General features: G+C 40.7%; 2 protein-coding genes and 2 long non-coding RNA genes across 13 annotated transcripts in view; 2 read left to right on the top strand and 2 right to left on the bottom strand.

Annotated features, from left to right (window-relative positions):
* The window catches only part of NR2C2 (nuclear receptor subfamily 2 group C member 2), a 36142-nt gene extending 30547 nt beyond the window's left edge, over positions 1–5595 (bottom strand). For 2 of the 9 annotated variants that reach the window (XM_085072183.1, XM_085072182.1), the window contains exons 1-2: positions 2071–2154; positions 705–804 (exon numbers count right to left, since the gene is read on the bottom strand). Coding sequence is in view for 5 of the 9 variants with exons in the window: in XM_085072181.1 (XP_084928307.1) it covers positions 2071–2130 (60 nt within the window). In the remaining 4 variants the exon portion in view is untranslated. Of the gene's footprint in view, positions 1–704; positions 805–2070; positions 2155–3611; positions 4353–4955; positions 5075–5299 lie in introns of those variants that run through there. The other 7 variants (XM_085072181.1, XM_085072180.1, XM_085072185.1 and 4 more) reach the window with 7 other exon arrangements.
* Positions 4907–15456, top strand: LOC146431482 (uncharacterized). The gene is made up of 3 exons (XR_014854660.1): positions 4907–5037; positions 14611–14749; positions 15176–15456. It is a non-coding gene; the product is annotated as an uncharacterized LOC146431482 (long non-coding RNA).
* FGD5 (FYVE, RhoGEF and PH domain containing 5) overlaps positions 8027–24570 on the bottom strand; it is a 76145-nt gene continuing 59601 nt past the window's right edge. The window contains exons 15-21 of one of the 2 annotated variants that reach the window (XM_085072169.1): positions 20669–20768; positions 18410–18547; positions 17203–17305; positions 14570–14700; positions 12740–12868; positions 10894–11042; positions 8027–10168 (exon numbers count right to left, since the gene is read on the bottom strand). In XM_085072169.1, the coding sequence (XP_084928295.1) occupies positions 10132–10168; positions 10894–11042; positions 12740–12868; positions 14570–14700; positions 17203–17305; positions 18410–18547; positions 20669–20768 (787 nt within the window). In that variant the 3' untranslated portion in view covers positions 8027–10131. The remainder of the gene's footprint in view (positions 10169–10893; positions 11043–12739; positions 12869–14569; positions 14701–17202; positions 17306–18409; positions 18548–20668; positions 20769–24570) is intronic. The other variant, XM_085072170.1, reaches the window with a different exon arrangement.
* On the top strand, positions 18543–24241 carry LOC146431481 (uncharacterized). Its single transcript, XR_014854662.1, has 2 exons — positions 18543–19909; positions 20643–24241. It is a non-coding gene; the product is annotated as an uncharacterized LOC146431481 (long non-coding RNA).

Here is a 24570-nt window from a genome sequence, read left to right as displayed (position 1 = left end):
AACCGAGTAAGTACAAAAATACATGCAGTACTGGAGCACACCCAGCAACTTCTGTGATACATTCAGTTTCACGAAAAACAAAGCTGATGAACTATTGCTCAAGAAAGAGAAACAACATGTAGCCCACTTGCATGACAGTTTGATTTGGTGCTTGGCATCACAGTTTTCAATAAACCCATGCACTACGTATGTGGCAATTATGTTGAAAAAATGACGCAGATATAGCTAAAGCTGCTAATATTTGCATTAGGGTATCCTGTTTGCAACTGGTCACTCAGAGTTCATAACCTGAAATTCAGTACATGATCAATGACCCTCTTTTTCCATTTAATCTTCACTGAGAAAAAATACAACGTTCTGAAAATCTCTAATTTTTTAAAGCTAGTGCCTAGTTTGATTCTACATTTTATCTAAGAAACGGTGAGTACAAACATAGAATTTTAGCATATTTCAAAGAAATGAGTAATATATTTACCTGTATTAAAAACTATGTGATGGAAGACACAAATAGCAGGCAGTAAGCCATTCAAAAAGAAATGATTCAAAATTAACAAGGCAATAGTATTAATGAATTCTTAATGAGATAATGCTGCTTACAACTGGTTTTCCATGAACAAAATTTTCATGGTGTTATGAAGTAGACAGGCATATAATTTAAGCAGCAGCTGAATGCTATTAAGAGATGAAGCCCTCTATTTACCCACCGGCCAGGAAGAAATCACAGAGCTTCATACACTCTTGGGATGGAGCGATCTCTCCAGTGGCAAGATACAACCATCACACTATGTTACCACGGTGCATTTCCTGCACGAGGAATTACAAATGTCACATATTTTATGTGCTTTAGATGTTACTATAGCACCCAAGTTCTACCAAAATAGTATAAAGTTTGCCAGTATTTCCATTACAGGTTTCTATTTCCAAGTATAGTTGGAAGTGTTTTTAAAAAATGCAGCTTGCCAAATTCATACCTGGTACAGAAAACTAGAGTGCAAAACCTCTTGTTGGTTTTCACTGTGAAACTTAGGGACTTTTTTGAAACAATTTCACAGATGTTACTTCCAGGACACTCACTAGACTATTTTCCACGCTAAAAAGAACAAAATTTCTTTTTTAAAAAGAATACTTCTAAGTAGGGGATCTCAAATGTACTTCTAAAACCAGAATTAAACTTGTATGTTCTTCTTCTATAGGGCTTCTTCTTGAAATCAAAATATTTTTTAAAATACAGGCGTAATCTTAGCTAAATAGGTGAAAGAAAATGCCAAACTAATGTCTGAAGAGTGGCCTTATCTACAGAGGCCTCTCAGCACACTTCCCCTTTATTATTTATTAAATTCCTTAATTATGTAATCATGATAAATCACAGTTAATTTGTAGGATATTAAACCAGATAATTTTAATCAGACAAAATACTTAGTTTATTTTTTGACTGATGTTTGCATAGTGAAGGAGATAAATAAGTAATTTTCTATGGCTGTGAACACTTGTAGTTTGTGTTTATGAGTTGATTTAAACTTTTCAGCTGTTGAGCATCCAAGCTTCAGTGAATATACATCAAGACCACTTTATATCACTTCAAGTATGTTTTGTGCCTTTTTTCTTTTAAGTGTAGGCAGAAAATATAAAACCTGATTTAAATTAACCACCTTGCTGTAAATTCAATCTAGTGCATAAGTAAAACAGGTAACTTCAAACACTGTGAAGGATCTAGATTACAATTCAAATGAGCAGAAGCTTTCCATGTCCAAAACGGTCAATCCAATGATTAAATTACAAGAAATTTTTTATTAATTTTTTAAACAATTCATAATACAGCCAAGTTTCTCTATAGCTCATGTTGATCTTCCTACTTGCATTACTAATATGGGGGCCACCAGAAAAAAGTAAGGTGAACAAAACATGTCCCAGTTGCACTGGTTTCATGTTTGTCCCCAAGTGTAAAGCAACACTTCTCTACAAAGATTTTCTGTTCCATTTATGCTTAACTGTAATCAGCAGGGACTCCCTGATATGTTTTTAATTTCAAAATCTCATATACCAACTGTTGTGATATCATCTGTCACTCACCTCAGCCACCTGCTGAGTCTCCACTACCTGCTGAGCCAGCATCTCCATACTGGTTGCCATGGTGAAACAAGATCATTAGAGAACCTGTTTGGAAAGATGCCAGCAACTTCCATCAGGCACAAAAGTTTGGGTTTTTTCTTATTATTAAAGAGAGCTCTGCCATGGCTTTTTGAAAATTTGCAATTCTGCTTGATATGCCTGGCAAATAAGAGAAGATGCCATTGATGTGTGTGTTTGTGCACACACACATACACACACACACACATATATATATATACATGGGACATGCATACTGGAACCATGCTGTCCAAACTGCTGAGGCACAGTTATTCTTTTACTTTATTAAGTCTCTAAAATAATATTTCCACTCTATTGTTTAAGCTGTAAGGAAGAGCTGCTGATTTCATAAATGAGAAAAGACCAGTTCCAGAGCCGAGTAGCAATGCAATTTGTGGAATTCATAGATCTCAAAGGCACTTTCCTCAGCTCAAGGAGGAGAAATTGTACCATTAAAACTGCTTCTACACCACATGCTGTTTTGTACAAAATTTTATCAACTCATTCCATCAAACAGCCATGTTCATCCATATTCTTAAGAGTAATCTTACACAATAAGGGAAGTAAACGGTTACATGTAAAATGTATTTTCCATTACCTAAACTATTTTTTTATTATAATGTGACAGTATTATCACAATGAGAAGAAAATACTGCAGAATCATTTTATCCTATTTTGAGTGACTCCACCTTCAACTTCAAGAGTCAAAAAAACCCCCAACAAAGTAATCAAAGGCAAAGAAATAAGAAAAAAACACTTCTGATATACTTTTAATTATCATTCTTAGGGCTGTGGGGGTGTGTTTCTTCCAAGGTAAATTTAATTAAGGTTTCCAATTAATGCATTCAGTTTTTAATTGCGACTTGCTAATTAGAGGGCCAGACTTCAGATTCTGACCCAGGTGTAGGCAATAAAAGGCATTCCTGAATGCTGGCCCCTTTGATGTTTCATTGGAAGCCTGTTCTTGTAATTGCAAAGCAACCATTTAATATAAAATTTAAAAATACAGCAAACAATAGTAATACATGTAGCAGAAAAATGTATGCATGTCTCTAGCACCAATAAGTCCCCCATTCAAGTGCAACTTCTACAAAGCTAACATTGTCAAAAAACATTAAGTTAAAAGGATTCAGTTATATCGTGGCAAATGGGAAAATAATTTTGCATATGTCAAGTAAAGATTATTTGTAACAATGCATAATCAAAGTTGAGACATCCCCGTGGAAATTTTATTTATGCTAGTTTCTACTAAAGCTTGTCATTATTTTATTCAAGTGTTGCACTTGCACATTAAGATTATGAAACACTTCCACCAAGCTCAGCCTGTGGATGGTTTCTAAATTGTTCCTTTTCAGTGTTTTCTCTTAATTTTTTTATATATATATTCAGCAAGAAGCATAACCATACGCTCACAACATGCTGTTTTCTCAGTGCTTTATGATGACGGAAGCCCTGCAGATGAGATACTTTGTTCATAACAGTACCTTCTAGAGACACAAAGTGTTTGCTGTAGAATGGCTCTGACAGATTTGCTGTTGGTGTTATCCACCAAGGCTTTTTGTACTTTCGACCTTCATAAAAGAGCCTTAAGCTGAGGCTATCTGATCAAATCCAACTGAAGCCTAGAAACCACACACAGCCAGCTTCTTAATGGTGTCAACTCCCAGAAGGCAAAATCAGCATCCTAGCAAAAGCCCTGAGCAACAGTTTGTAAAACAACAACAACAATAAACCCCCCCAAACAAACGAACACGACAGGTGGAACTTAAAAACTGTAGGAAGGCACCAGGAGCACCAGAGAATTATTCTCAATGTAATAGAGTGGCAGCCAGCTCAGTATATGCTGTCCAAACACAGTGCAAAATCATTAATCTTTCCCTAAGATGCAGTGAAACGTCAGAAGCAAGCCATAAATTCTGAGATATTCTAAGGGTATGGCCCTACTGACAAGACATGGCAAAAGGAAGAATTCAAACTTATTGAAATGTGCTCCTTTGTCTTAATGAAACGAGGTCCTTCCCACTGAGCTCGACCGGCTACACCGAGCGGCCTCCAGCAGGCTGCCATCGGCGGGACGCGTGGGGAGCGGGTCCAGCCCTGCCGGTAGTCCCTGGTACGTCGTCCTGGCGGCAGGAACCCGGCCGACACCCCGCCACCACCGACCGGGCAAGAACACGGCGAACAGCACCGGCAGCGTCTCCGACACCTGCTGCCGGGCCGGGCCTGCCGCATCCCCCATTGGCTGCGCCGCGCGCACCGCCCACCCCCATTGGCTGCACAAAGCCCCGCCCGCTGTTGAAGAGCCTTCGGCAGCTCCCGCCCCGCACGCCGCCGAGCCACGCCCTCGGCCAGCCCCCAGGTCTGACCAATGACTTCATGACAGGCGCGGCACTCCCGCAGAGCGCCCATTGGCCGTGCGACCCGCTTGTAATGGTGGCGGCACCGCCCCTCGAACAGAGAGAGAGCCCCCCCGGGGATTCACTGAGCACAAGATGGCGGCGCTGGCTGCCCGCCAGGGCCCAGGCGGGGCCGCTGCCGCCGCCGCCATTAGGCCCCTTCCCCTCCCCTCCGGTATAGCCTTGTGTCAGCCTACAGGAGGCCCAGGCATGGCAGTGAGGAAGCAGTCGGTAAGATGGCGGCGGTCTCAGCCCCGTATGCAAAGTACCCGCCGCCCCCTCCCCTCCGCCCTCCCGGTGGCAAAGGTAAAAGGGTCGGGTTCAAGCCGCCGCCTCCGCCTGCTCAGACTCCATCTTCTGTCTCTCTGTGTCCCGCGCTCGTCATCGCCGCGACCATCGCCCTACACCCCCCGGACAGCAGACTTTGCTCACCGCGACCGGACCGGCTCCGACCTCAGCCGGCCCACACTGCAGCCAGCGGCTCCGGCACAGGACTGCCCCGCCGATCGACCCAGTACGCCACAATGGTCGTTTCCTCTCCTTTCCTCTCTCTCCAGGAGCTGTAGACCAGGCCAGAACACGGCTGGTGCTCGCTTACCAGCCAAATACCGGAGCCGTGCAATCCCCCTCCCCTAAACCCACCGTCACCCCACCCCTCCCCTCGCGGGGGTGTCCAGAGTAGGGCCCGCTGCCGCCTCCCCGCGCCCCTTCCCTCGTCCTAGCCCCCACGAAACAAACCCAACCGGGCCGCTTCAATTTTAAAAAATGTTTTTTACCTCACGAATGGGCGCCAAAGGTGCAGTGGCGGTGACCCGACCGGGCCCGGGCAGGCCGGTGCCCAGCAGCGGCCCTCCCTCCCCCCGCGGGGGCGGCAAGGGGCTGTGGGGCCCGCGGAGGGGAGGGGGCCGGGGCTGTGTTGGGGCGGGGGTGTTTTGTTGTGTGTGCGCCGCGCCCTGTGACAGGTCAGAGTTCGTGACCCCACCGCCGACGCCTGGGAGCGCGTTCCCGCTTCCTCTTCCAGCGCCCGCCCGGCCGCGGCCCCTCCATCCCCCGCGGGGCGGGGCCGGCTGCGGGGAGGGGCTACCGGGCTACCTGGGCCTCCCGAGCTCCGCACCGCTCCGGCCGGGCCTGGAAAATGCTTAGAGGAACCTGGCCTCTGGGGCAGTGAGGAGAAGGTACGTTCGCCGCCTTTGTCCCTGTCGCTCGGGAGGTTCCTCAGGAGCCGGAAGCCCGAAGTCGTGGATTGGCGGTGGCTGTTCTGTGTGCCAGTGGTGTTGATGTTCCAGGTGCACCTTGGTTCTCGCTGAAGGTGCAGTCAGAGGTGGGCTCACAGTTGAGCAGGCTCTCACAAACGCCACCGCCAGACTGTCCCGAGTTTTTATTCAATTTTGTAAAGTCAGTGTCACTGATTAGGGCTCATACGGCAAAGCTGGTTGTGAGGGAAGTACTGCCTCCAAATACTTAATGGTAGGCATGAGCCACATTTGGGTGCAGCTGAGGTGGTGTAAGAGTTTACCCCCTTTCAGTGCTTGTCTTCTCACAGGCTATCAGATATTCACCCACTGTAGCTGTTTTTAAACCTATCCTTATTGATAATTGGATGGGTTTGTATCTATACAATTGGATAGGTTTGTATCTAATAATTGTATCTATCTACCACACTGTGGTGAGCTGACCATGGATATTAGCCGGAGGATGACCCAGTCACTCTCTTACCCCTCCTCCTCCATAGCAGGACAGGGAGAAAATGAAATGAAAAAGCACATAGGTCAAGATAAAGACAGAGAGATCATTTAACAGTTACTGTCGTGGGCAAAACAGACTTGGAGAAAATTTATCTAACTGCCAGTTAAAATAGATGTGGATGGTGAGAAAGCCAAAAATTAAATTACCACTTTCCCTAGCCACCGCTTTCTGCCAGGTGGAGCTCCGCTCCCTCTCCCATCCAGCCCTCGGGGAATGGGCATTCCAGCTGGCATACGTCAGCTCCTGCTTGTTCCTCACGCCTGTGCTCTGCTCGGTGAGGGCTCCTCTCCTCATCCCGTAGTTCCTGCCAGGAGCGCGAGCTGCACGGAGGGCTCTTCTCAGGGCTGCTCCTCTCATGGAGCGTGGCTCGACGGCGCCTCTCCTCGGGTGCCCCGAAAGATTTAACTGATTTAAGTGGGGTTTTGCCCCCATTTCTCCATGTTTGTCTATCAGTAAAAGTGTGTTTGCTGTCTGCTACGGGATTTGTTGACTGCAGAAAAATATCACTATATAAAATCATTAAAGGTTGGGAAAGACCTCTAAAATCATAAAATTCAACTTTTGACCTCATACCGCAATGCCCTAGAGTCTAGAAACGTTCTCGTCAAAACTTGATCAAAAGTGGTGTCACAATGTCACCGAGGCTGAAGAATCAGAGTTCTTTTAATACATAGAAGTTTGTATGTTCCTATGTAACTTGTGGAGTTAGACTAGTATTTGAAGGAATACCTTTTCCCCTCATTGAATACGGTGTCTTTGTTTTACCTTCACAAGAAGTGATATTCACTAAACATGGTTACAAGCCAACATAGTTGTTACTGCTTTTGTATCAAAGTAGCATGCAAACAGAAAAGCCTGGTTGGTATTCATAGCTGTATGGTAAAAGCAGCAGAGAATCAGCTCAGGAAGAATGGCAGTCCCAGGGCTTGACCAGCAGTGCTTCTGTAAGTGGCATAGGATCTTGTCATTTTGATATTCTCCATCTCCGAATGACTTGTACTTTGATTTGGAAGAAAAAATTAATAACTATTTAAAAACAGATTTAATGTAGGCAGGCATACACCGTAGAATAGGTGAAAATATTATTTGCAGATAATAACTAATAGCCTTAATAATTTTAAAAATAAATAAACAGAAAAACTCTGAAACAACAAATGAGAGCAGCTTGAATCTCAGGTATTGGCTGAGTAGCTAGTACATTTTGACTTACTACTAAATTTTTTAATAATATTTGTGAAGATATGGAACAAAATTTTTGTTTTGAAGTAGTAACACTAGCTATAAATTAGAAAAAGCTGTGTGAGTAAATGTCAGGTAGTAAACAGATTATTTACCTCTCTTTTAAGATGTTAGCATTTTCTAAAAGGTGATTACTGGGTGAACTCTGAAATGAAAATTTCTGTCTCTGATGCTCAGCTTTGCTCAAATTCAGTTAACAGTAGGACTGAAATTGTGAGGACATTTTCATTTTTTGCTCTTTATGCTGCATTGAGACCATCTGTATCTCTAACTGAAGTAAAGTAGGGAGGACTTTACAGAAGATAAATGCTGTGTGGACTGAAACATGTAATCATACCAATTAGGTCTAAATCCTGTTTCTACCAGAAGGCCTCCAGTACGATCTTCTGATTTGATGCTCTTCCTTAGTTTGTCAGAGAACTGTTTAATTGGCAAGTGTCTTTTAACAGTAACTGGAACTGCAAAGCTGGAATTAAAGAAGGTAAAAATTGTGTAAAGGAAAAGCCTGTAGAACTGCATTTATGTTTTGCTCTTTTATTTTTCTACATTACTTAAACCAATACTTAATAGCACTGTATCTTATTTTTTAGAACAAAATATTTTCATGTATTCATTTCCTGCTTCTTACTTAAAGCTTCATAGAACAGTCACTAAATGTCAGCACCTAAATCTTCATAATATTGTCATTCTGTAGTGCAGTTTTATTTTGTTTTGTTTTGTTTCAGACCATGGTTAGAGATCATGCTCTGTATTCAATATTGTCTTATTTTTTTTATCAGTGCAAATTGTTTTTAAAGGGGAATAAACATTTACAGTGTATTGGCAGCAAGGCCATGGTTCTTACATAAAACAAAGAGTTAACATTGCTGTTCATCCATTAACTAAAGAATTTAAAGTTTTCTTTTTCTCATTCTTGGTTATTGTTTGCATATGGTAATATATGCTTTATGGAATGGTCAGACTTAGATGTATCAAAAACCACCCAAATGATGACATTTTTATTAAGTGGTAGGTGTGTATTTATTTCTTTAAGCTTGCTTATCCAGGTTATAAACTGATATACCTTATCATTTGGATATATATTATAGACCTTTAAAAATATTGACAATTCTAAAAGATTTGCTAGGGTCAAAAAATCAGATATCCATTAAGCTTCTTGAAGAAAGGGGAAAATGGAAGTAATAAAAATCCCCACCAATATAAATTAATGTAAGTAAATTCTTGAACATGTTATTTTTATACAAAGATATATTTTAATCATAGATGTCATTCTATTCCTCAGTTAAATATTATGACTGAGGAAAAAACATTATGACTGAGGACAAAACCATTGTATTGCAGTGATTGGAACACCACTTCTCAACCTTCTTTATAAAAAAACCCTACCCAAAACACTAAAAAACCCCACCCCAACAACAAACAATCCCCCAAACTAAACAAAAAAACCCACCCCCCCAAACTCCAGAGATCTATATCCTCAGCTGGTGTAAAGCACCACAGCATCTTCGAAGTCATACAGACACAGCTGGCTGCTGAGAATCCAGCCCTGGAGATGTAGTGCGTGGCAGCAGTCTGACATAAGACAGGTGTAGCCACAGGAGTTCCAACGGACTCCAGCAGAGCAGGTTCAGACAAGAGCATTTCAGCCCACCCAGCATATTTCAAATGCTGTGCTGGTTGTGTGGATTTAACTTTTGATGATATTTTTCATAGAAGAAGAAACAACAAGAATTTTGAAAATAAAGATGCACTATTTAAATAGATGATAAAAATCTTAACACTACTAGGAAGATGTGTTAAATAAAAACTGTAGGTTTATAATAAATTAAAAATACCCTTTGGGTTTGAGTCTGCAGTATTTAGGGAGCACTGATATAATTCAGCATCTGGGTCTGTAGTGCTACTGGAGTGCATTTCAAAGTACTGTGGTGAAATGAAACCTTTAACATAAATTATACTGTGATTTATGTAAAATTATAAATTGATACTAATTATGTTGGATCATAGTCAGTGAAGTGTTGGTAGACCAGGTAAATTGAATGTGCTGTTCATTTTCTGTGGGAGCAATTTAGCATACGCAGGGCATAATTTCATGCTGGCACCTGTTAACAGTGTAATAAATCAGGCCACAGAACTCCTTAGAAACATGAAGAAGATGAAGCTATAGTTCAATAAAAATGATAAAGTGCTTTAAATGATCATTTGTTGTTTACTACATTGTTTCTCATGTCATGCTAGACATCAAAACCAACCCAATGAAATACTACAGTGCTCTAGAGTAAGTAAAACTGAGCCTATTACTTACTGTAATCAATATTTCCATGTATTTTCTGGTCTTGATGTGAGATTTAGTTTACTTTGGGATCAGAAGAGAAGCTTATAGTACAGGCTGAATTTGCAGAAGCATAAGGATCACCATAAATAATCTCTATCTTGCAATTTTCATTTGCAACAATGTGGATGTAAGAAGAAGGAAGAAAAAGAGCAAACTGGAAACAGTTCAAATCCAGTGTGTGTGGCCAGTGGGCCTGAAATACATTGTTCAGTTTTGTGAGTCAGAAAAAGGTTGCTGGAAATGTATAGAAATCTGAGAATTTATTCCAAGTTCATTGAGTGATAGCTGCTATAATATGGATGCTTCTTCCATGGCTTCAATCCACCTAAAAAGTAGAGGGAAAAAGACGGTACGTATAGAATTTTTTGCATTTTATGAAAAGCAAATATTTTAAAAACATAAAGCATGAAGAAAGACTGTATTTTCCATCCCAGCTCTAATGACAAACTATACTTTTGTGATTATAGTAGGGAGCTGAGTATGGGTACTCTTGCTTTCTAGTACAATCTTGACCAGTAATTTATTGCAAAATCTCAAACATAGTACAAGTGCTGTCTTAGAATAGGAAAGATGAAACTGGTGAAGTATGATTAAAACCAATGAAACCTCCTGTAAATATTAATATCCTTTTATCATTTCCCCCCTTGGGGTGCTGGCATTTTTATTACAAATTTTGTGAGTACCTTATTATGTGGAAGCAGTAACATTACAAGGGGATATCCAAACAATTATTTGTTGATGAGAAAACTAAGAAACTGATAAATTGAACATATAAATTAGAAGTTTCTGTACAGTAATCACCTTTGACAAACTTCTAGCTATTGAGGCTCAGTCTCCTCTTTACCTACAGAAGAGAGCAAATTCTCCTTCTTGAAGGAACTGAAAAGCATGAGGTAGATTTTTAATGTCAATCAGGCCAGTCACATGCAATTTGTCTTAATCAAAACTCTGAAAGCTGTTTGTTTCCTCTGTTATGAAGACATTCTGAAGTGAAGGATGGGAAAATCCCTACATAAGCAACCCGGCTAACGTGGAAGTCTATTCCCATACCTGTGTGCTGAATTGTTATCCTCTGCTCGGAAACTATAAAAGAGAGTCTGCTTGTGGTAGAGATGAAAAACTGTATCCATACTTCCTTCCTCCTTTTCTGGGGCAATGGTGAAACCCAACAAAGGCAGACTTTCTGTAGCAACTTTGTCCTGAAAGCAAAGTGAACCAAAATTTAGAGAGAAGGCTTGTAACAGTTTGACAGCCCTTTCTGAAAAGCAAATGATACAACACCTCTGTGACATGACTGCAAAAGCAGTAGTGTGAATGTTCTGCTGGATTCATGGCTCTTAACCTAAACAAGAGCAGTGCCTGTGTACTGCACATTTTTTATCTAGTCTGAGTCCTGAACACCACGTCTCAAAGTCCAGTTCTTTATGATCATCCACATGGCCATGAAGGTCAAATTAGCCATTACTATGATGGCTGTCTTTGACATAATAGTGCAGGAGGCAAACCCAAGATTACTGAAAGTAGAGAAGTAGTTCTGAAAGCCTGAGACTCACTTCCAGTTATGTTCCTTTCAATCATTTTTATTTGCTGGCTGCAAGTAGTAGTCCTTTTGGTACCTTGTAATTTCCTTTCACAGTACTAGTGACTTTTTTAGAAATCTGGTTTTTCTCAAGCAGCAGACATGCTTTCCAAAAGGCTGCTTGGAAATTTCTTAGTTAGGAATGCAATTAATCCTTAATTTGCTCACAAGAAACTTCCACAAATTTTGCTTTCCAGACACAGCTTTGTCCAAGTTAAAGAAAACAATAAGCCTTAATCAAATTTCAGTTTCACTGTTACTGATAGCTGCATTATTGGTCACTGTATTTAGGTAGTGATTATATGTGTATGCTGCCTTTGCTTTTAGAAGGTAAATTGCAGACTGGGAATGTAAAGGAAACCCTTGTTGCTTTTTCCGTATTGTTGAACCAGAAATGATCACTTTTAAGGTTAGCCGAGATAAGGTAAATGTGCTGGATACAGAATTTGATGCTAGCAGTCTGAACTGCTGGCCAAATTATGAAACCTTTTGTGACTCAATCTCACCTGTTTAAAGGGGATAACATTGCTTCATTTAACCATCACAGGGGTGATGGTGATGCAAGTTTAAATAGTTGAAGTTTGCAAAGCATTCTAAGGACTTCAAGTACCAAGTATTGCTTTTACGGGTTTTTGCATTCTATGTCCTTTATTTGAGCAAAATGAATATTTATGTTTTTGCCTATGAAATCTATCCATTATAACCAAACTTTATATCACACTTCAAGTTTATTTGTATTGCAGCTATTATAAAATAAGAAAAGGGACCTGGAAAAGAAAAAATACATTAAAATTATTTAGTTGACACCCAGCCTCTTTGGCTGGGTGTAAGGAGGAGCTTACAGGCCAACACAGAAGGCATTATTCTCACTTCTGCAGACTGCCTCCTGTCTTTCCCTGTTGGTGCTAATTGGACAAGTATATCTTAATATACTTGCAAAACTATATGGTACTCTTCCCCACCAGAAATGGATCATAGTACTATCCATTTACAAAAATACCTGGCAGTTACTTAGTGCATCAGAGAACACCGAAGGATCTTGAATTCTTTAGGTGTAAATATGTATGCTAAGGTTCACAGTGGTTGATAATTTATGATAGCATGAATACTAAGAAATCAAATAAAGAAGGGCAGTGTGTGAGGGCTGCCAAGGTCCAGCTAGGACTGTGGCTGACCCAGTCTGTTAGGACCAGGTCCCAGAAGCAGGTAGTTGTAAGAACTGTTGTTTATACCTTTCCTATTTACTGGTCTCCTGCCTGTAGGGAATAAAGAAGTGATCTCAGATAGGAAACTGTTTCAAGTCAGATTGCACAGTACCTCGTTTGCTATGTAGGTGTAGAGGACTTTGCCTTTGATAACAAACCAGCGTTTCTTCCAGTGTCTTTTGCCTCCCTTACATCTGCTGAGGTAACCACTGATGGTAGCTCCCTCTCCCGAGGCTGCCACCTGGAGCAGGTAGGAGAAATCAGGATTTGTAACAGTAAAGGCTTTCCCCCTCCTGACTACACATGTTTGCATCACACCAACCAACCAACCAATCAAGTGAAACCATAAAGCAGACCATTAAAAGTATTGATACAGAAAAAATATAAGTGTGGTATTATGGTTCCTTTTAACTGTTGAAATATTTATAGTTAAAAAGAGTTCTCAGTAACTCTGATAGAAAATATGCAATTGAGTTATTATAGAGGTCAATAAGTTTGCAGTTGTGTTCTGAAAAGCCAAACTTGTCCCTTTTCCCACATCTGGTGTTTTTTTGTGTTTTTTTGTATTTTAAAATTACATGCTTCCAGAAGTGAGTTACAGTCTTGTGGCAGAACACTTTTAAGATGTGGGTATATTTACGGCCTTGCTATGGTTTTATATTAATTTATGTTAATCACTTGATAATTACTTGATTTCATTTTTCAAATAATATTTCTGAGAAGACTTGCTCTTCTCATAGAAATATTTTGAGGTGCAAGTGCTTAATGTTCTTAAAAATCCAGATTTTAAGTAGATGGAACTTTATGCATACACACACAGAATGCAGTGTATATCATTAGTTACAGCAGTAAACTGTAATAGTATTGGATTTAGAAACAAAGGACAGAGATTCAAAACCAGCTTTTGTAACACTGATAGAAGAGATGACTGAGAATTAATGGAGCAGTGTTTCGCAGCAGAACAGAAATGTTCCAGGACCTGGAGTAATGCTATTGTTAAATAGTTCATGTTAATAAACATGCTCTTCCTCCCTGTGGATAGAAAGGTGATGCTTTTTTCCTCATGGGGTTGAAATTCTGCCTGCTGTCTTAGTACTCAATTTGTGTTTGTATCACATGCTTATATCTTTGGCACAGTCTCCTGAACAAACCTCAAAAAATTCCTGAGTCTCAACTGTACAATGAGTTCAGCAAGACATTTGCACCCTAGTCTCTTTAATACAATAATAAATGCCTGCAGGAAATGGGAGTACCTTACTGTGCTCAAGTTCAATGGGCAGCTTAGCTACCTAGAATACATCAACATTATTGGCACCTTATTCCTTGAAAGAAAACTAATATTATCAGAGAAATCATGGCCCCATTGAAATCAGTGGGAATTTTCTCTATATTGGTGGAATTGGGATTTTACCTATTTGATTTGAAATAGTTTTGTTTGAGCTGGAGGGAAAGTGTCCAATTAAACACGTACGCTCTTGAATTGATTGCCAAGGACTATTCACTAAGTAAGTCTATTCCCTGAATAAGTGTTATTTTGTTTCTCCTGAAATCAAAGTAAGATTTCAGAAGTAAGAGTCTTGCCAAGAAAGGTAACTGATGAACAGTATATCATGCTCTGTTGATCTGCCCTCTTTTTCTATCTAGTACCTTGAAGGCATTTTAGTTTTTTCAAGACTTCAGAGGCTGATGAGCAAATTAAAGTACCATACTCTAACTGGGTTTCTCAGTGGGCTGAAGACATTTCTGTGGTATCTTCTGATCTCAGAGTATTTTTCTATTTTAAACATTACTGTGAAAACAAAAAAAACCAATTGCATGATGAAAGTAATCCAAGGCATTTGCTGAGCCAATTGCACACAGTATAAAATAAAAACATAGCTGCTGAAATATGAGCACACAGTTTTCTATAGTTCCTTGCCTTTCTCAGGCAGCTTGGTCCTACCTCCATGAGAGCTGAAGGGATCCTCTTCTGTTTCTTAAAAGATGAATAATTAATATTGTGGAAGACAGAGGAGAAGGCACTGCTTGAACACCTGGGTGAAGTTGGAGGGAAGCTCACACTCAGTGGCCGCTCTGCAAGATTAGGAAAATTCAGAAAGGCAAGCGGGAAATGGATCAGTGGGTACGTATCAGGCTAGAGGTAAGAGACACATGATACACTAATGCAAATGACTACGGAAAATGCAGCGCCTCCTCAATAACCAGTTTTTATTTTAGCCTTTCTTTCAAATCACGTCTTTAAGTCTGATGAGTAGATTCCATGGCACTCTCAGTTAATGGTTCTAACCTACAGTTTTTTGAAAAAGGCCTGCAAGAAAGCTCAAAAAGCACAAAACACATGTTATAAATGAAGTCATAGAGTTGGCTTTCGTAAAGGTTTATGAAGTATTTGTTATGGTTATTTGTTAATGGTTGTGTATACGTTATGGCTACCTCTATAGATTTGTTGGGCCTAACTGATAAATAGGTTTATATATTTAGGTCTACAGGTTTGTTATGTCCAATTGTTAATTTGTTGTGGCTAACTTAAATGTTATGGTTAATAAAGGGGAGAGCTGGGCAAGCAGCTAACCTATCAGAAGACCCTAGAAAGGATGAGCCAAGGAGGACTGAAGACAGCGAGCCAATCGGAGCACCTGAAGGAGGCAGGGCTAGGGGGTTGTAAAAATTGTATCCCCTAGCCAGGTGTGCCTCCCCATCGGTGCCACCCCATGGGTGGCTAAGCACCCTGCGCTGCAATTTGCTTTGTGTAACAGCAGACAGCCATTCGAAGCCTCTTATCATTGTTTGTACTATCAAAATGAATGAATAAATTCTTTCAAAATTTAAGTAGTGAGAGGACATTTCTCACACACAGCTTGTTTCTTCTTATTTAGAATAAGCATCAAGCAAATGGCTTTGACATCTTTCTCCTCTATGTTTTGTAACACCTTGCAGGATAAATTCACTAATGCAACATTCTTTCTGTATGAACCATTCTCTTTGAATTCTTTGAATTCTTCCATTAAGCCCGCTTGTCTGAATTCATATCTTCATGATTTCACTTCTGGCAACACACATTATTTGAAAGCTCTTAGTAAAGCACAGCATTAGATTAGCACAAATCTGAGTTACTACTTCTGGACATACAATAGCTTGGGGATGCTTTTTTGGCTGTTATGGCTGCATCTATTTATGTGTTTTCTTGGCTAGTGCGAATTTCTTTAATTCCGATGGAAAAACTAAACTTCATCTGTCCACACCTTTTTATTCTTGGCAATATAATAAGCTTACTTTTAGAGACTGCCTACATGAGTAGTTGTGCAAGAAAATTATTTCCTGTTCACACTCTGCTCATATATTTGTAATCCCTCTCCCCATCTTTGATTTGAATGGATGTGTACTTAAATCAGAAAAGAGACATATGATAGGATAATAACACAGAGTTCTAGATAGGTAGTAGCTCTTCTGCTTTGAATTCATGCTTTCATCTGTAACTAGGTTAACTCACCCTTTAGAAAAACTCTTAGTGAGTCGGCTCTCTGACTCAGCATTTCTTTTTGTAAAAGCTACAACATGGATGAGGGCAGTGAAGAACCATAAAGATATTGTTTTACTTTAATGGAGAATTAATTAGAAATTACAGGGAAGAGTTATCACATGTAATAACATCACAAAATAAAATAGTTCAGTTAGAAACAACCTACAACAATCTAGTCTAACTGCCTGACCAATTTAGGGTTGCCCAAACATTACATGTTATTAAGGGCATTTTTTAATTGTCTCTTAAACACTGAGAGGTATATGGTATAGCCCACCTCTCCAGAAAGCCTGTTCCAATGTTTGGCCACCCTCTGGGAAAAGAAAGGTTTCCTCATGTCAGGACAGAACCTGCCCTGATGAAGTTCTGAACCATGTTCATGTGTCTTGTCACTGGATCAGAGGCGGAAGAGATCAGCACCACTGTTGCCATGTCCCCTCCTCAGGAAGCTGCAGAGAGCAGTGAGGTCACCTCTCAGTCTCCTTATCTTCAAAGGAGACAAACTCACAGTCCTCAGCTGCTCTTCTTAGGACATAGTTTTTATCATTATTCTGTTTTATCAAAAGGCCAGGGGAGGTCTCAGAGAACCTGGCTCATAATCACAGAATCCCAGAATGGTTTGGGTTGGAAGGGACCTTAAACTTCATCTCATTCCATCTCCCTGCCATGGGCAGGGACACCTTCCACTAGACCAGGTTCCTCCAAGCCCCATCCAACCTGGCCTTGGACACTTCCAGGGATGGGCCAGCCGCAGCTTCTCAGGGCAACCTCTGCCAGGGTCTCATCACTCTGTGAGCAAAGAATTTCTTCTATATATCTCACCTAGTTTCCCTTCTTTCATTTTGAAAAAAACAGTTTGCTAAACTTGATTTTATGGCTTGCTGATCAGTTTTAGCTGCCATACAGCTTGGCCCTCCTGGGACCTCAATACACATTCCTCAAGCTTGAAATGAGGAATATTATTTAACAAAACACAGTATATTATAAGGCAGGCTCTAAAGCCTCCCCATTGTACAAGCAGGAAATTGATTTGTCAGTTTCACCAAGAACCTTACCTCTTTTCTTAAGTTCCACATAGCAGCTATCACAGACTTTGGCTGCTTGATCTTTGAGATACTTCATGGGGTATTTGTTTCTTGAACAATTTCGACATACAATCTGTTCCAGCAAGAAGAGATGCACATAGATATCATTTAAATTTATAGATATACATATACAAAACAATTCCCCTGAGCTGGCTGGTAGAGGACATTGGATAATGGACCAGATATGACTCTATCCCAAACCTGTAGCAGTCAGGAAAAGTCTGCTGATTGATTAAAAAGTCTATACAGATGTGATTGCTGTAGGTTTACACTGTTGTAAGCCAAGCAGAACTGGTCACTGTACTTGGTTGCACACCATTGCTGTGTCCTTCTCCCCATGAATTTACATCTTCCCTACCACTGAAAAATAGAAAGACCACTTTGATACTATTTCTTTTTCATAGCTTTGCTAGTAACAAGCTTGCATGTTCTTCCAAACCCTGTGTAGGTACAGACTGATTTTCTCTGTGGAATTAGAAAAAAAGATTGAGTTAAATGCTTTTTTATACTTTCAAAAATTGCTGGTAGTTTAAAAAAAAAAAAAAAGGTTAAAAGACAGCCATGTTTTAAAACAGGACTGCAGATTTACATATACAAGCAAATCTCTGGAGTCAGGGGTTAAGGAACAAAAGCAAGAAAGCTTATAGATCCCCTTAGCTTTAGGGCAAATGGCAACAGCTCTTCAATGAGCACAAAGGAAACTTCCCCTATAGACACTGATCAAACCATGCTCTACTCAGCTCTCAGCTGAGTTTCTTCACTTTTCTTGGAAGGTAATTTTACTAGCTGTTATAAGGGACACAACATGGAGTTGCTGTAGTAGTTGTGCTACTGCTCTGGTCCAGAACAGAGCCTGTATTTTTAGTGTATTGCTTCATTGTCTCTAGAGCTAGCTGTGTATCAGATATAATGGCTGCACTCAATAACAATTACCCTGTCAGCCTTTAACTACTAGCCTTTAGGAGCTAATCTGACCTTAAGGCAAGGTTACTGTTATTTCTTCTAGTGACAGTAGAAACCTAACTACCTAATTTAGCAAAGCACTCACTCATTCTGGAGAAGTCAAAATCTGGTCTTGATGTTGCTACAAATTTTCGGGTTACATCAGTGGCAGCCAGTGTCCTAGAGGTGTGAATATACTCCTCCCCACCCCCCGAGAACCTTGCACAGCTCTTACCTTCCCACAGGCATGGCAATGATGTCGCCTCAAAGTGAGGGTAAAGTCACAGCCACAGTTCATGCACATCATGACATGGGACACAGGCACCAAAGTAGGAGGCCTCTCACCCAAGGGTATTCCAAGCTTTTCCCTTAGCTTAAAATCAAAGAAGAATAAATGAAGAAGCATCCACACTTCCAAAGTCCACTCAGTCAGCCTTGTTCCATCACATACAATTCTCTCCTTTCAGTCTACTTTCACCTGCTAAGATCCCCAAATTTTCTCATTCCTACTGCCACTTCTATAAGTGACATACAGCTGCTTCAGCATTGCAAGATAAATACATGCTGCTGTTCAAGCCAGAGTCACAACAAGTAAAAATTCATGTAAACCTATTTTTGGTCAGGGCCTGACACTCTTCCAGATCAGACAAGTATCTGATTAATTGCATATGAAAATTGCAAGTAGGAATATGAGTCAAAAGCATCTTTTTATTAGCAGCTTTTGAAATAGTATCCATAAAAAGCTTTACAAACTTTAAGCAAAAACGCACCTGAGCTCGTTGTCATTACACCTTGGGACAGGTGAGAGAGAGTGAAGAAAACAGTAAAACCAAAGATGAATTTACCCCATTCCAAATCTTTCCATGCTTTCTGATGACCTCAATATATGTAAGCAGCTTTAGAAAACGTATTTACTATTCCTCGTTCTTGGAATGTACCACATGACAGTGATGTTCAGGTGCCTTTGCTCCAAGCCCAGCAAGACATGATCAGTGTGGAACTGAACCCAATCTAATAAGCTGTGCTGAGTAGCTATGCTACTTCAGGTTCAGCACCAAAGCATTTTGGGTACTCCACTTTCAGTTCACAACAGCTCAGCATTTGGCACAAGTAGGACAAACTTTTGTGCTTTTGAAAGATTGTTTCCTATGTGGAAATTAGACTTCTGCAGACAAATAGGATCTAAACATAGACAAATCAAATTCCTCCAAATTTCTTCATGTGCACATTCAAGCTTACACCAGAAGCACAGCTGCAAAATAAATTATTTTTTCATTAGTTGAAAAAGGATTTGGTTTAGATTGTTAAAATTACTAATTTCTATGTTTTTTCTGTTAATTAATTAAAAGTAGATTAGATACAGGCCAGAGGAAAAAAGCCTGTTTTGTTCTTGAATTGTTTTTTTACTTTTCTGAGGTGTTCAAAAATATTCATAGAATGGCTGAGTTTGGGAAGGAACTCTGAAGGTCTCCTGCTCCAACCACTCTGCTCAGGCAGAGCCACATAGCACCAGTTGGCAAGAACTTTGTTCAGGTGTCTTCTGAACATCTCCAAGGATGGAAACTCCACAGCTTTCTTGGGGAACCCTGGGTTCGAGTGCTTGGTCACCCTCAGAGTGAAAAATAGTTTGCTGCTGTTTGAAGGAATCTCCTGTGTTTCAGTTTGTGGCCACTGCCTCTAGTGCTGTCACTGGACACCACTGAGAAGAGCCTGGCTCCATCTTTGAACACTCCAAGTATTCGTACAATAGCTCCTTCCTGAACCTTCTCTTCTCTTGGTTGAATAGTCTCAGCTTTCTCAGCCTTTCCTCCCATCTGAGGTGCTCCAGTCCCTTATAATTTTTGTTGCCCTTTGCTGGACTCTTTCCAAGCTTTCCATGTGTCATACTGAGAAGCCCAGCATTGGACACAGCACTCCAGATGTGGCCTCACCAGCACTCTTTCTTATTTAGTAAAACTGGGGTTCTGCATAACCCAAATTAGCATTTTTACTTTTTATCAGAGACACTTTTTTGCCTTCTTAACTGGGAGTAGTATAACTGAAAACAATGAGATAATAATACGCATAATTGTGCTGGTACAATTGCAATATTGCTGATGGGGTTTGCACTGGTAGTGACTTTATTGTGTATATGATATTACTGCAACTAATGGGTAGCTTGTTTTTTTTTAAATCTGTGAAGTTTGCAGCTATTTTTAATTAATCCAAAATAGCTACTACTTTGTCCTTTAGGACAAAATAATCTTCCTCCAGAACTAAGCAAAGGCCACAGAGTATATGATTAACATTTCAGAAGTGGCCCCTGAGCTGTGATGAGTTTCATTGTTCAAGCTTGGCATACTGGTTTAAATGAAAATAGAATGTCTGGCTACTAGGAACTCTGCATTTTAGAACCCTCCTCCTTTACTCTCTATCTCTTTCTCTCCCTTCCCTTTTCAAGCATCGAAAGATTTGACCTTCTTTTCAAGCATCGAAAGATTTGACCTTCTTTTACCTCCACACTGCTGTGGAAAGTCGAAGTCTTGTGAGCTTTGAAGTCATCTGGGATGTATTTGCTGATGCAGCTGTACCAGTCATCCCTTTCTGAGGAAGAGCTGGGAATGAAATACAGCAGAGCAGTCAATGCCATGCACAGAAGAGACTGAAACAAGTTGATCAGAGGAAAAAAGCTTCACTTTATGAATGTTTGCTTTTTCCCACTACTGCACTGAACTGACAATTTTTTGACCCGAAACAAAACTGACTGTTGGACATATTCAGAGTGATGATTAGTGTAGCTCCATGCTTAGGACTATGACTGAGAAGGAACTAAACGCTCAGAAAAATTTTCAAAGTAATCTCTGGCTTTGCTATAAACTGCTCAATCCTAGATCACACAAGACAAGATGAAGTATCTATTTTTCTTCTGCCTGCCCTATCTTTTAGGCACTCTAGTGCATAGAATGGTGGCATATATGGGTTGCTCAAAGTAAGCGTGTCTATGCTCATCTCTTCAGTGGGATGCTTAGATGAACTGTGTGTTGGGATACGCAGAAGTGTATCACCCACGGTAGAGATGTGAATGATTCAATTTTCATTTAGCTTCTTCACAGACAACCTCCAGTCTCACGGAACAGAAGAAACCAGGACAGCAATTTGTGAAGGAAATCTGGCGTTCCTTGGAGTGGCAGTTACACATGGAGGCCAGTAATTCTCCAGACTGGCCCCTAGATGCTCCCTGTGCACAAAGCAAACCAGCGAGCACTTTGCATTTCTCTGCCAGTCCAGCTATCCCCAAAAAGCAGCAGGGCTCTTAGTGCCGTTATTTCACAGCACTGAAATTTTTGCTCTGTTACAGCCATAAGGTATCTTGCCTGTTTTAGCTGGTTTTTCTGCTGTGACTTCAAACTGTGTGCTTCCTGTTCATCTGAAACTCTAGCAGTTTCTAGCCTCAGTCACAGGAGGGAATGCAACTCAGTGTGGTCTCCCCTCTCTAAATCATACCAGCCACTCACATTAAAACTATCCACGAGACTTTGTTGTAAAAATGAGCAGTGGTATCATTGCCAGCTGCTGTTCAGCTGTGATTTCCTCACACTGTCCTCATGAAGACCACCAATCAAGACATCTGAGAACAATTTGTGTTCTGTGGTCTTAAAAAAAAAGCACAAAAAGAGAGGAAATGCCAGATTTTCTTGATCTTTGACTTGCCATCCCTCTGCACTATGAGCATAAGCCTTTGTCTGAAAAGCAGAAACCTATGCAAAATTCAACTAGCCTGGAGCAGAAGCTGAGCTAGTGTATGTACTACAAATTGGCTAACCTCTGAAAGCCAAGGAGCTATGTTACAGGAGATCATCTCTGTCGAGAGTCACCCTACAAGTCATAGAATCCCAGAATGGCTTGGGTTGGAAGGGACCTTAAAGACCATCTCATTCCTACCCCCTGCCATGGGCAGGGACACCTTTCACTAGACCAGGTTGCTCAGAGCTCTATTCAGCCTAGTCACTCCTTATTACTACCAAAGTTACCACCTGCCAAATTACACTTTCTAAGAAATTTGCAGATGTCTAAATCTTCCAGACAAATCACGGTCACAGCTTAGAAACACTAAAAGAAGTCCTGACTTTCCTGACGTAAACCTTTCTCTTGCTAGTTCTCTCATGTAAATTCTCTTCACCTGACAATTAAGATATGAATTTAGAAAAAACTCAAAAATACAAAGGAAATCATGGCTGATATAGTGATGGAAATTAAAGGCACTTTAGGAAAGACGGGTAAGAAGGACAACATGCTGTCAAAAGTCTGATTTCTAACTGGCCCCTTTAGCCTCTTTTACACTCAATAAAAATCTCTAGGAAGTAATCTCAGGTTATTCGTGACTAAATGTGGGAATAACATCTGCCTGTTGACAAGTAGGATCAATTATGTCAATTTGCATATGCCTGTTCTTAATTAGCTATTCGACTGGTTGCATGAAGGCTCAGAGGAATTTTTGCTGAACCTCTGAGACTCAGAGAAGCTCAGCCCTTGATTTGCCATTGCCACATTTCGTCCTTGTAGGATTTTTGGTATGCATCTTCTGTGCTGTGCTATCAGTTATCCATGTTGGCTCATATATTCCTTGTTAAGCAAATAGAAAGAGGGAGTTAAGTTGTCACTGCATTCCACTGGACAGCAGGGGACATCCACAGAACACAGAAATTGGACTGGGATGGAATTTTGTTACAGCTGTACCATGATTGCTCTAAATTAGCCTTTTAGGAGGTAATATTGACTGCATTCTCCTAGTATTTTCTCTGGTATTTTATATAAGCACCACAGGATTATCTCTGTGTCCAAGAATAATATTTTTGAAGTGCAAATAAAGGTATAAGAGCATATGAACCTTCTCCATGAAGGAGCTGTGCTCAGATCTGTTAGCAGCTCCCTGTGGACATGGCTCTTCAGGTGAATAAGCGATTTTCAGCAGGAAATGGAACGACTTACACTGCCGTCTGCTCATATAACCATGCTGACTTCTGAGTTTTGGTCATCTTTAGTCTACTGCCCTTAGTCTCTGGCACTCATGCTGTGTTTCCTCAGTGCATTCACCTTGTCTCATACAAGTATAAAGGCTTTGAGGTTTGCATTATGGTTGTTATCAACTGGCCTTTGGTGCAGGCTTGCAGCACCTCAGTGTGAGCAGTAAAAGACATAGTCTTTAAGGACACTTGAAGCCTTCTGCACTTTTCTGCCTTTGGTGCTTCTTTTGGTGAGTGTAGCAGGCCAAGGATGTTGTGCAATGGAGTTAGGAGAGCATGCTGACCGCCGGCTCACTGGTGTCTCATCAGCTCTGCCAGCCAGTACAAAAAGGAGGAGGAAGGACTGTTCTTGGGTGACTTATGGCAGATTGGTCACAGAATGAGCAGCACAAAGAAAGAGAAGGGGCTCTATCCCAGTCTCTGTCTGTCTGTTACCAGAAGGGTATCCTTAGTCTCAGGTCCTGGCTCTATCTACTACCAAATAAACACAGGTCACAGTGGCCTCACATACTTTGTTTACTCTTATTTAGCATGGACTTGATATGAGTACAAAAGGCAAAGAAACATCCTAATGCAAGCAGTGCATCCCAAGCTGCTCACTAAGTATGACAACTTCAGTTGTCCTGGGGAAAGGGGACATACAGCAGAATTTCCTCTCTACAATACAGTAGCACTGTACAAATCCTGGTTCTGTAATTGGCAGGTAATTCAGAATTACTATACCTGAGTATATCTTGAGGATTGTGATGAGTGTGCAGGTCTAAGCAAATCTCAGATATGGTTATTGTTATAAAAGGAAATTGACCAAAAGGCTTTGACAGGCAGCTGAGCACTCTCCACAGATGCTAAGTGCTCTGGGAAGGATCAGAGCTCCAAATTCTGATTCTGAATGAGAAAGTGCCTCCCCTGTCTTTCTCTGGCGCTGTGTAATTTAGGAAGTCAGCTGTGTTTCTAGGCATTCTGTTGCACTCAGTAGTTGCATGGGAACTGATGGTGGGAAAGTCAGTCCTTAAAAGCATTGAAAACCTTGTTATTTGTAAGACTTAATTTTAATACCACTGCTAGTGTGCTGTGTCTTTTGTAATAGTATACATGTGGAAAATAAGCCCGCTAGCTTTCTGCTATAGCGGTAGGTGCATTGGCAGGATAGATTTGGTCTAGAAGCATGAAAAATACACTGCTATCTTCTTATCAGAAACCGGCCTACAATCTCTTTTTGGCACTGGCTTGGGGTCCTAGGACAGAGATCTTGAGTCCCAGTTGCAATCAATACTAGTAGTACACAAACTCATTAATTCCTTTTATTAGAAAAACCCATTAGGTTGCCAGTAAGGTTTAATTTTGACTTTATTGCTTAAGCACTCTTAAATGCTTTTATATCTGTTGCATGGTA

Source organism: Lichenostomus cassidix, chromosome 12, assembly GCF_008360975.1.
Source record: "Lichenostomus cassidix isolate B80296 chromosome 12, HeHo_3.0, whole genome shotgun sequence".
Taxonomy (NCBI): Eukaryota; Metazoa; Chordata; class Aves; order Passeriformes; family Meliphagidae; genus Lichenostomus; species Lichenostomus cassidix.
Note: the sequence above shows the minus strand (reverse complement) of the source record. Positions and strands in the feature narration are given on the sequence as shown.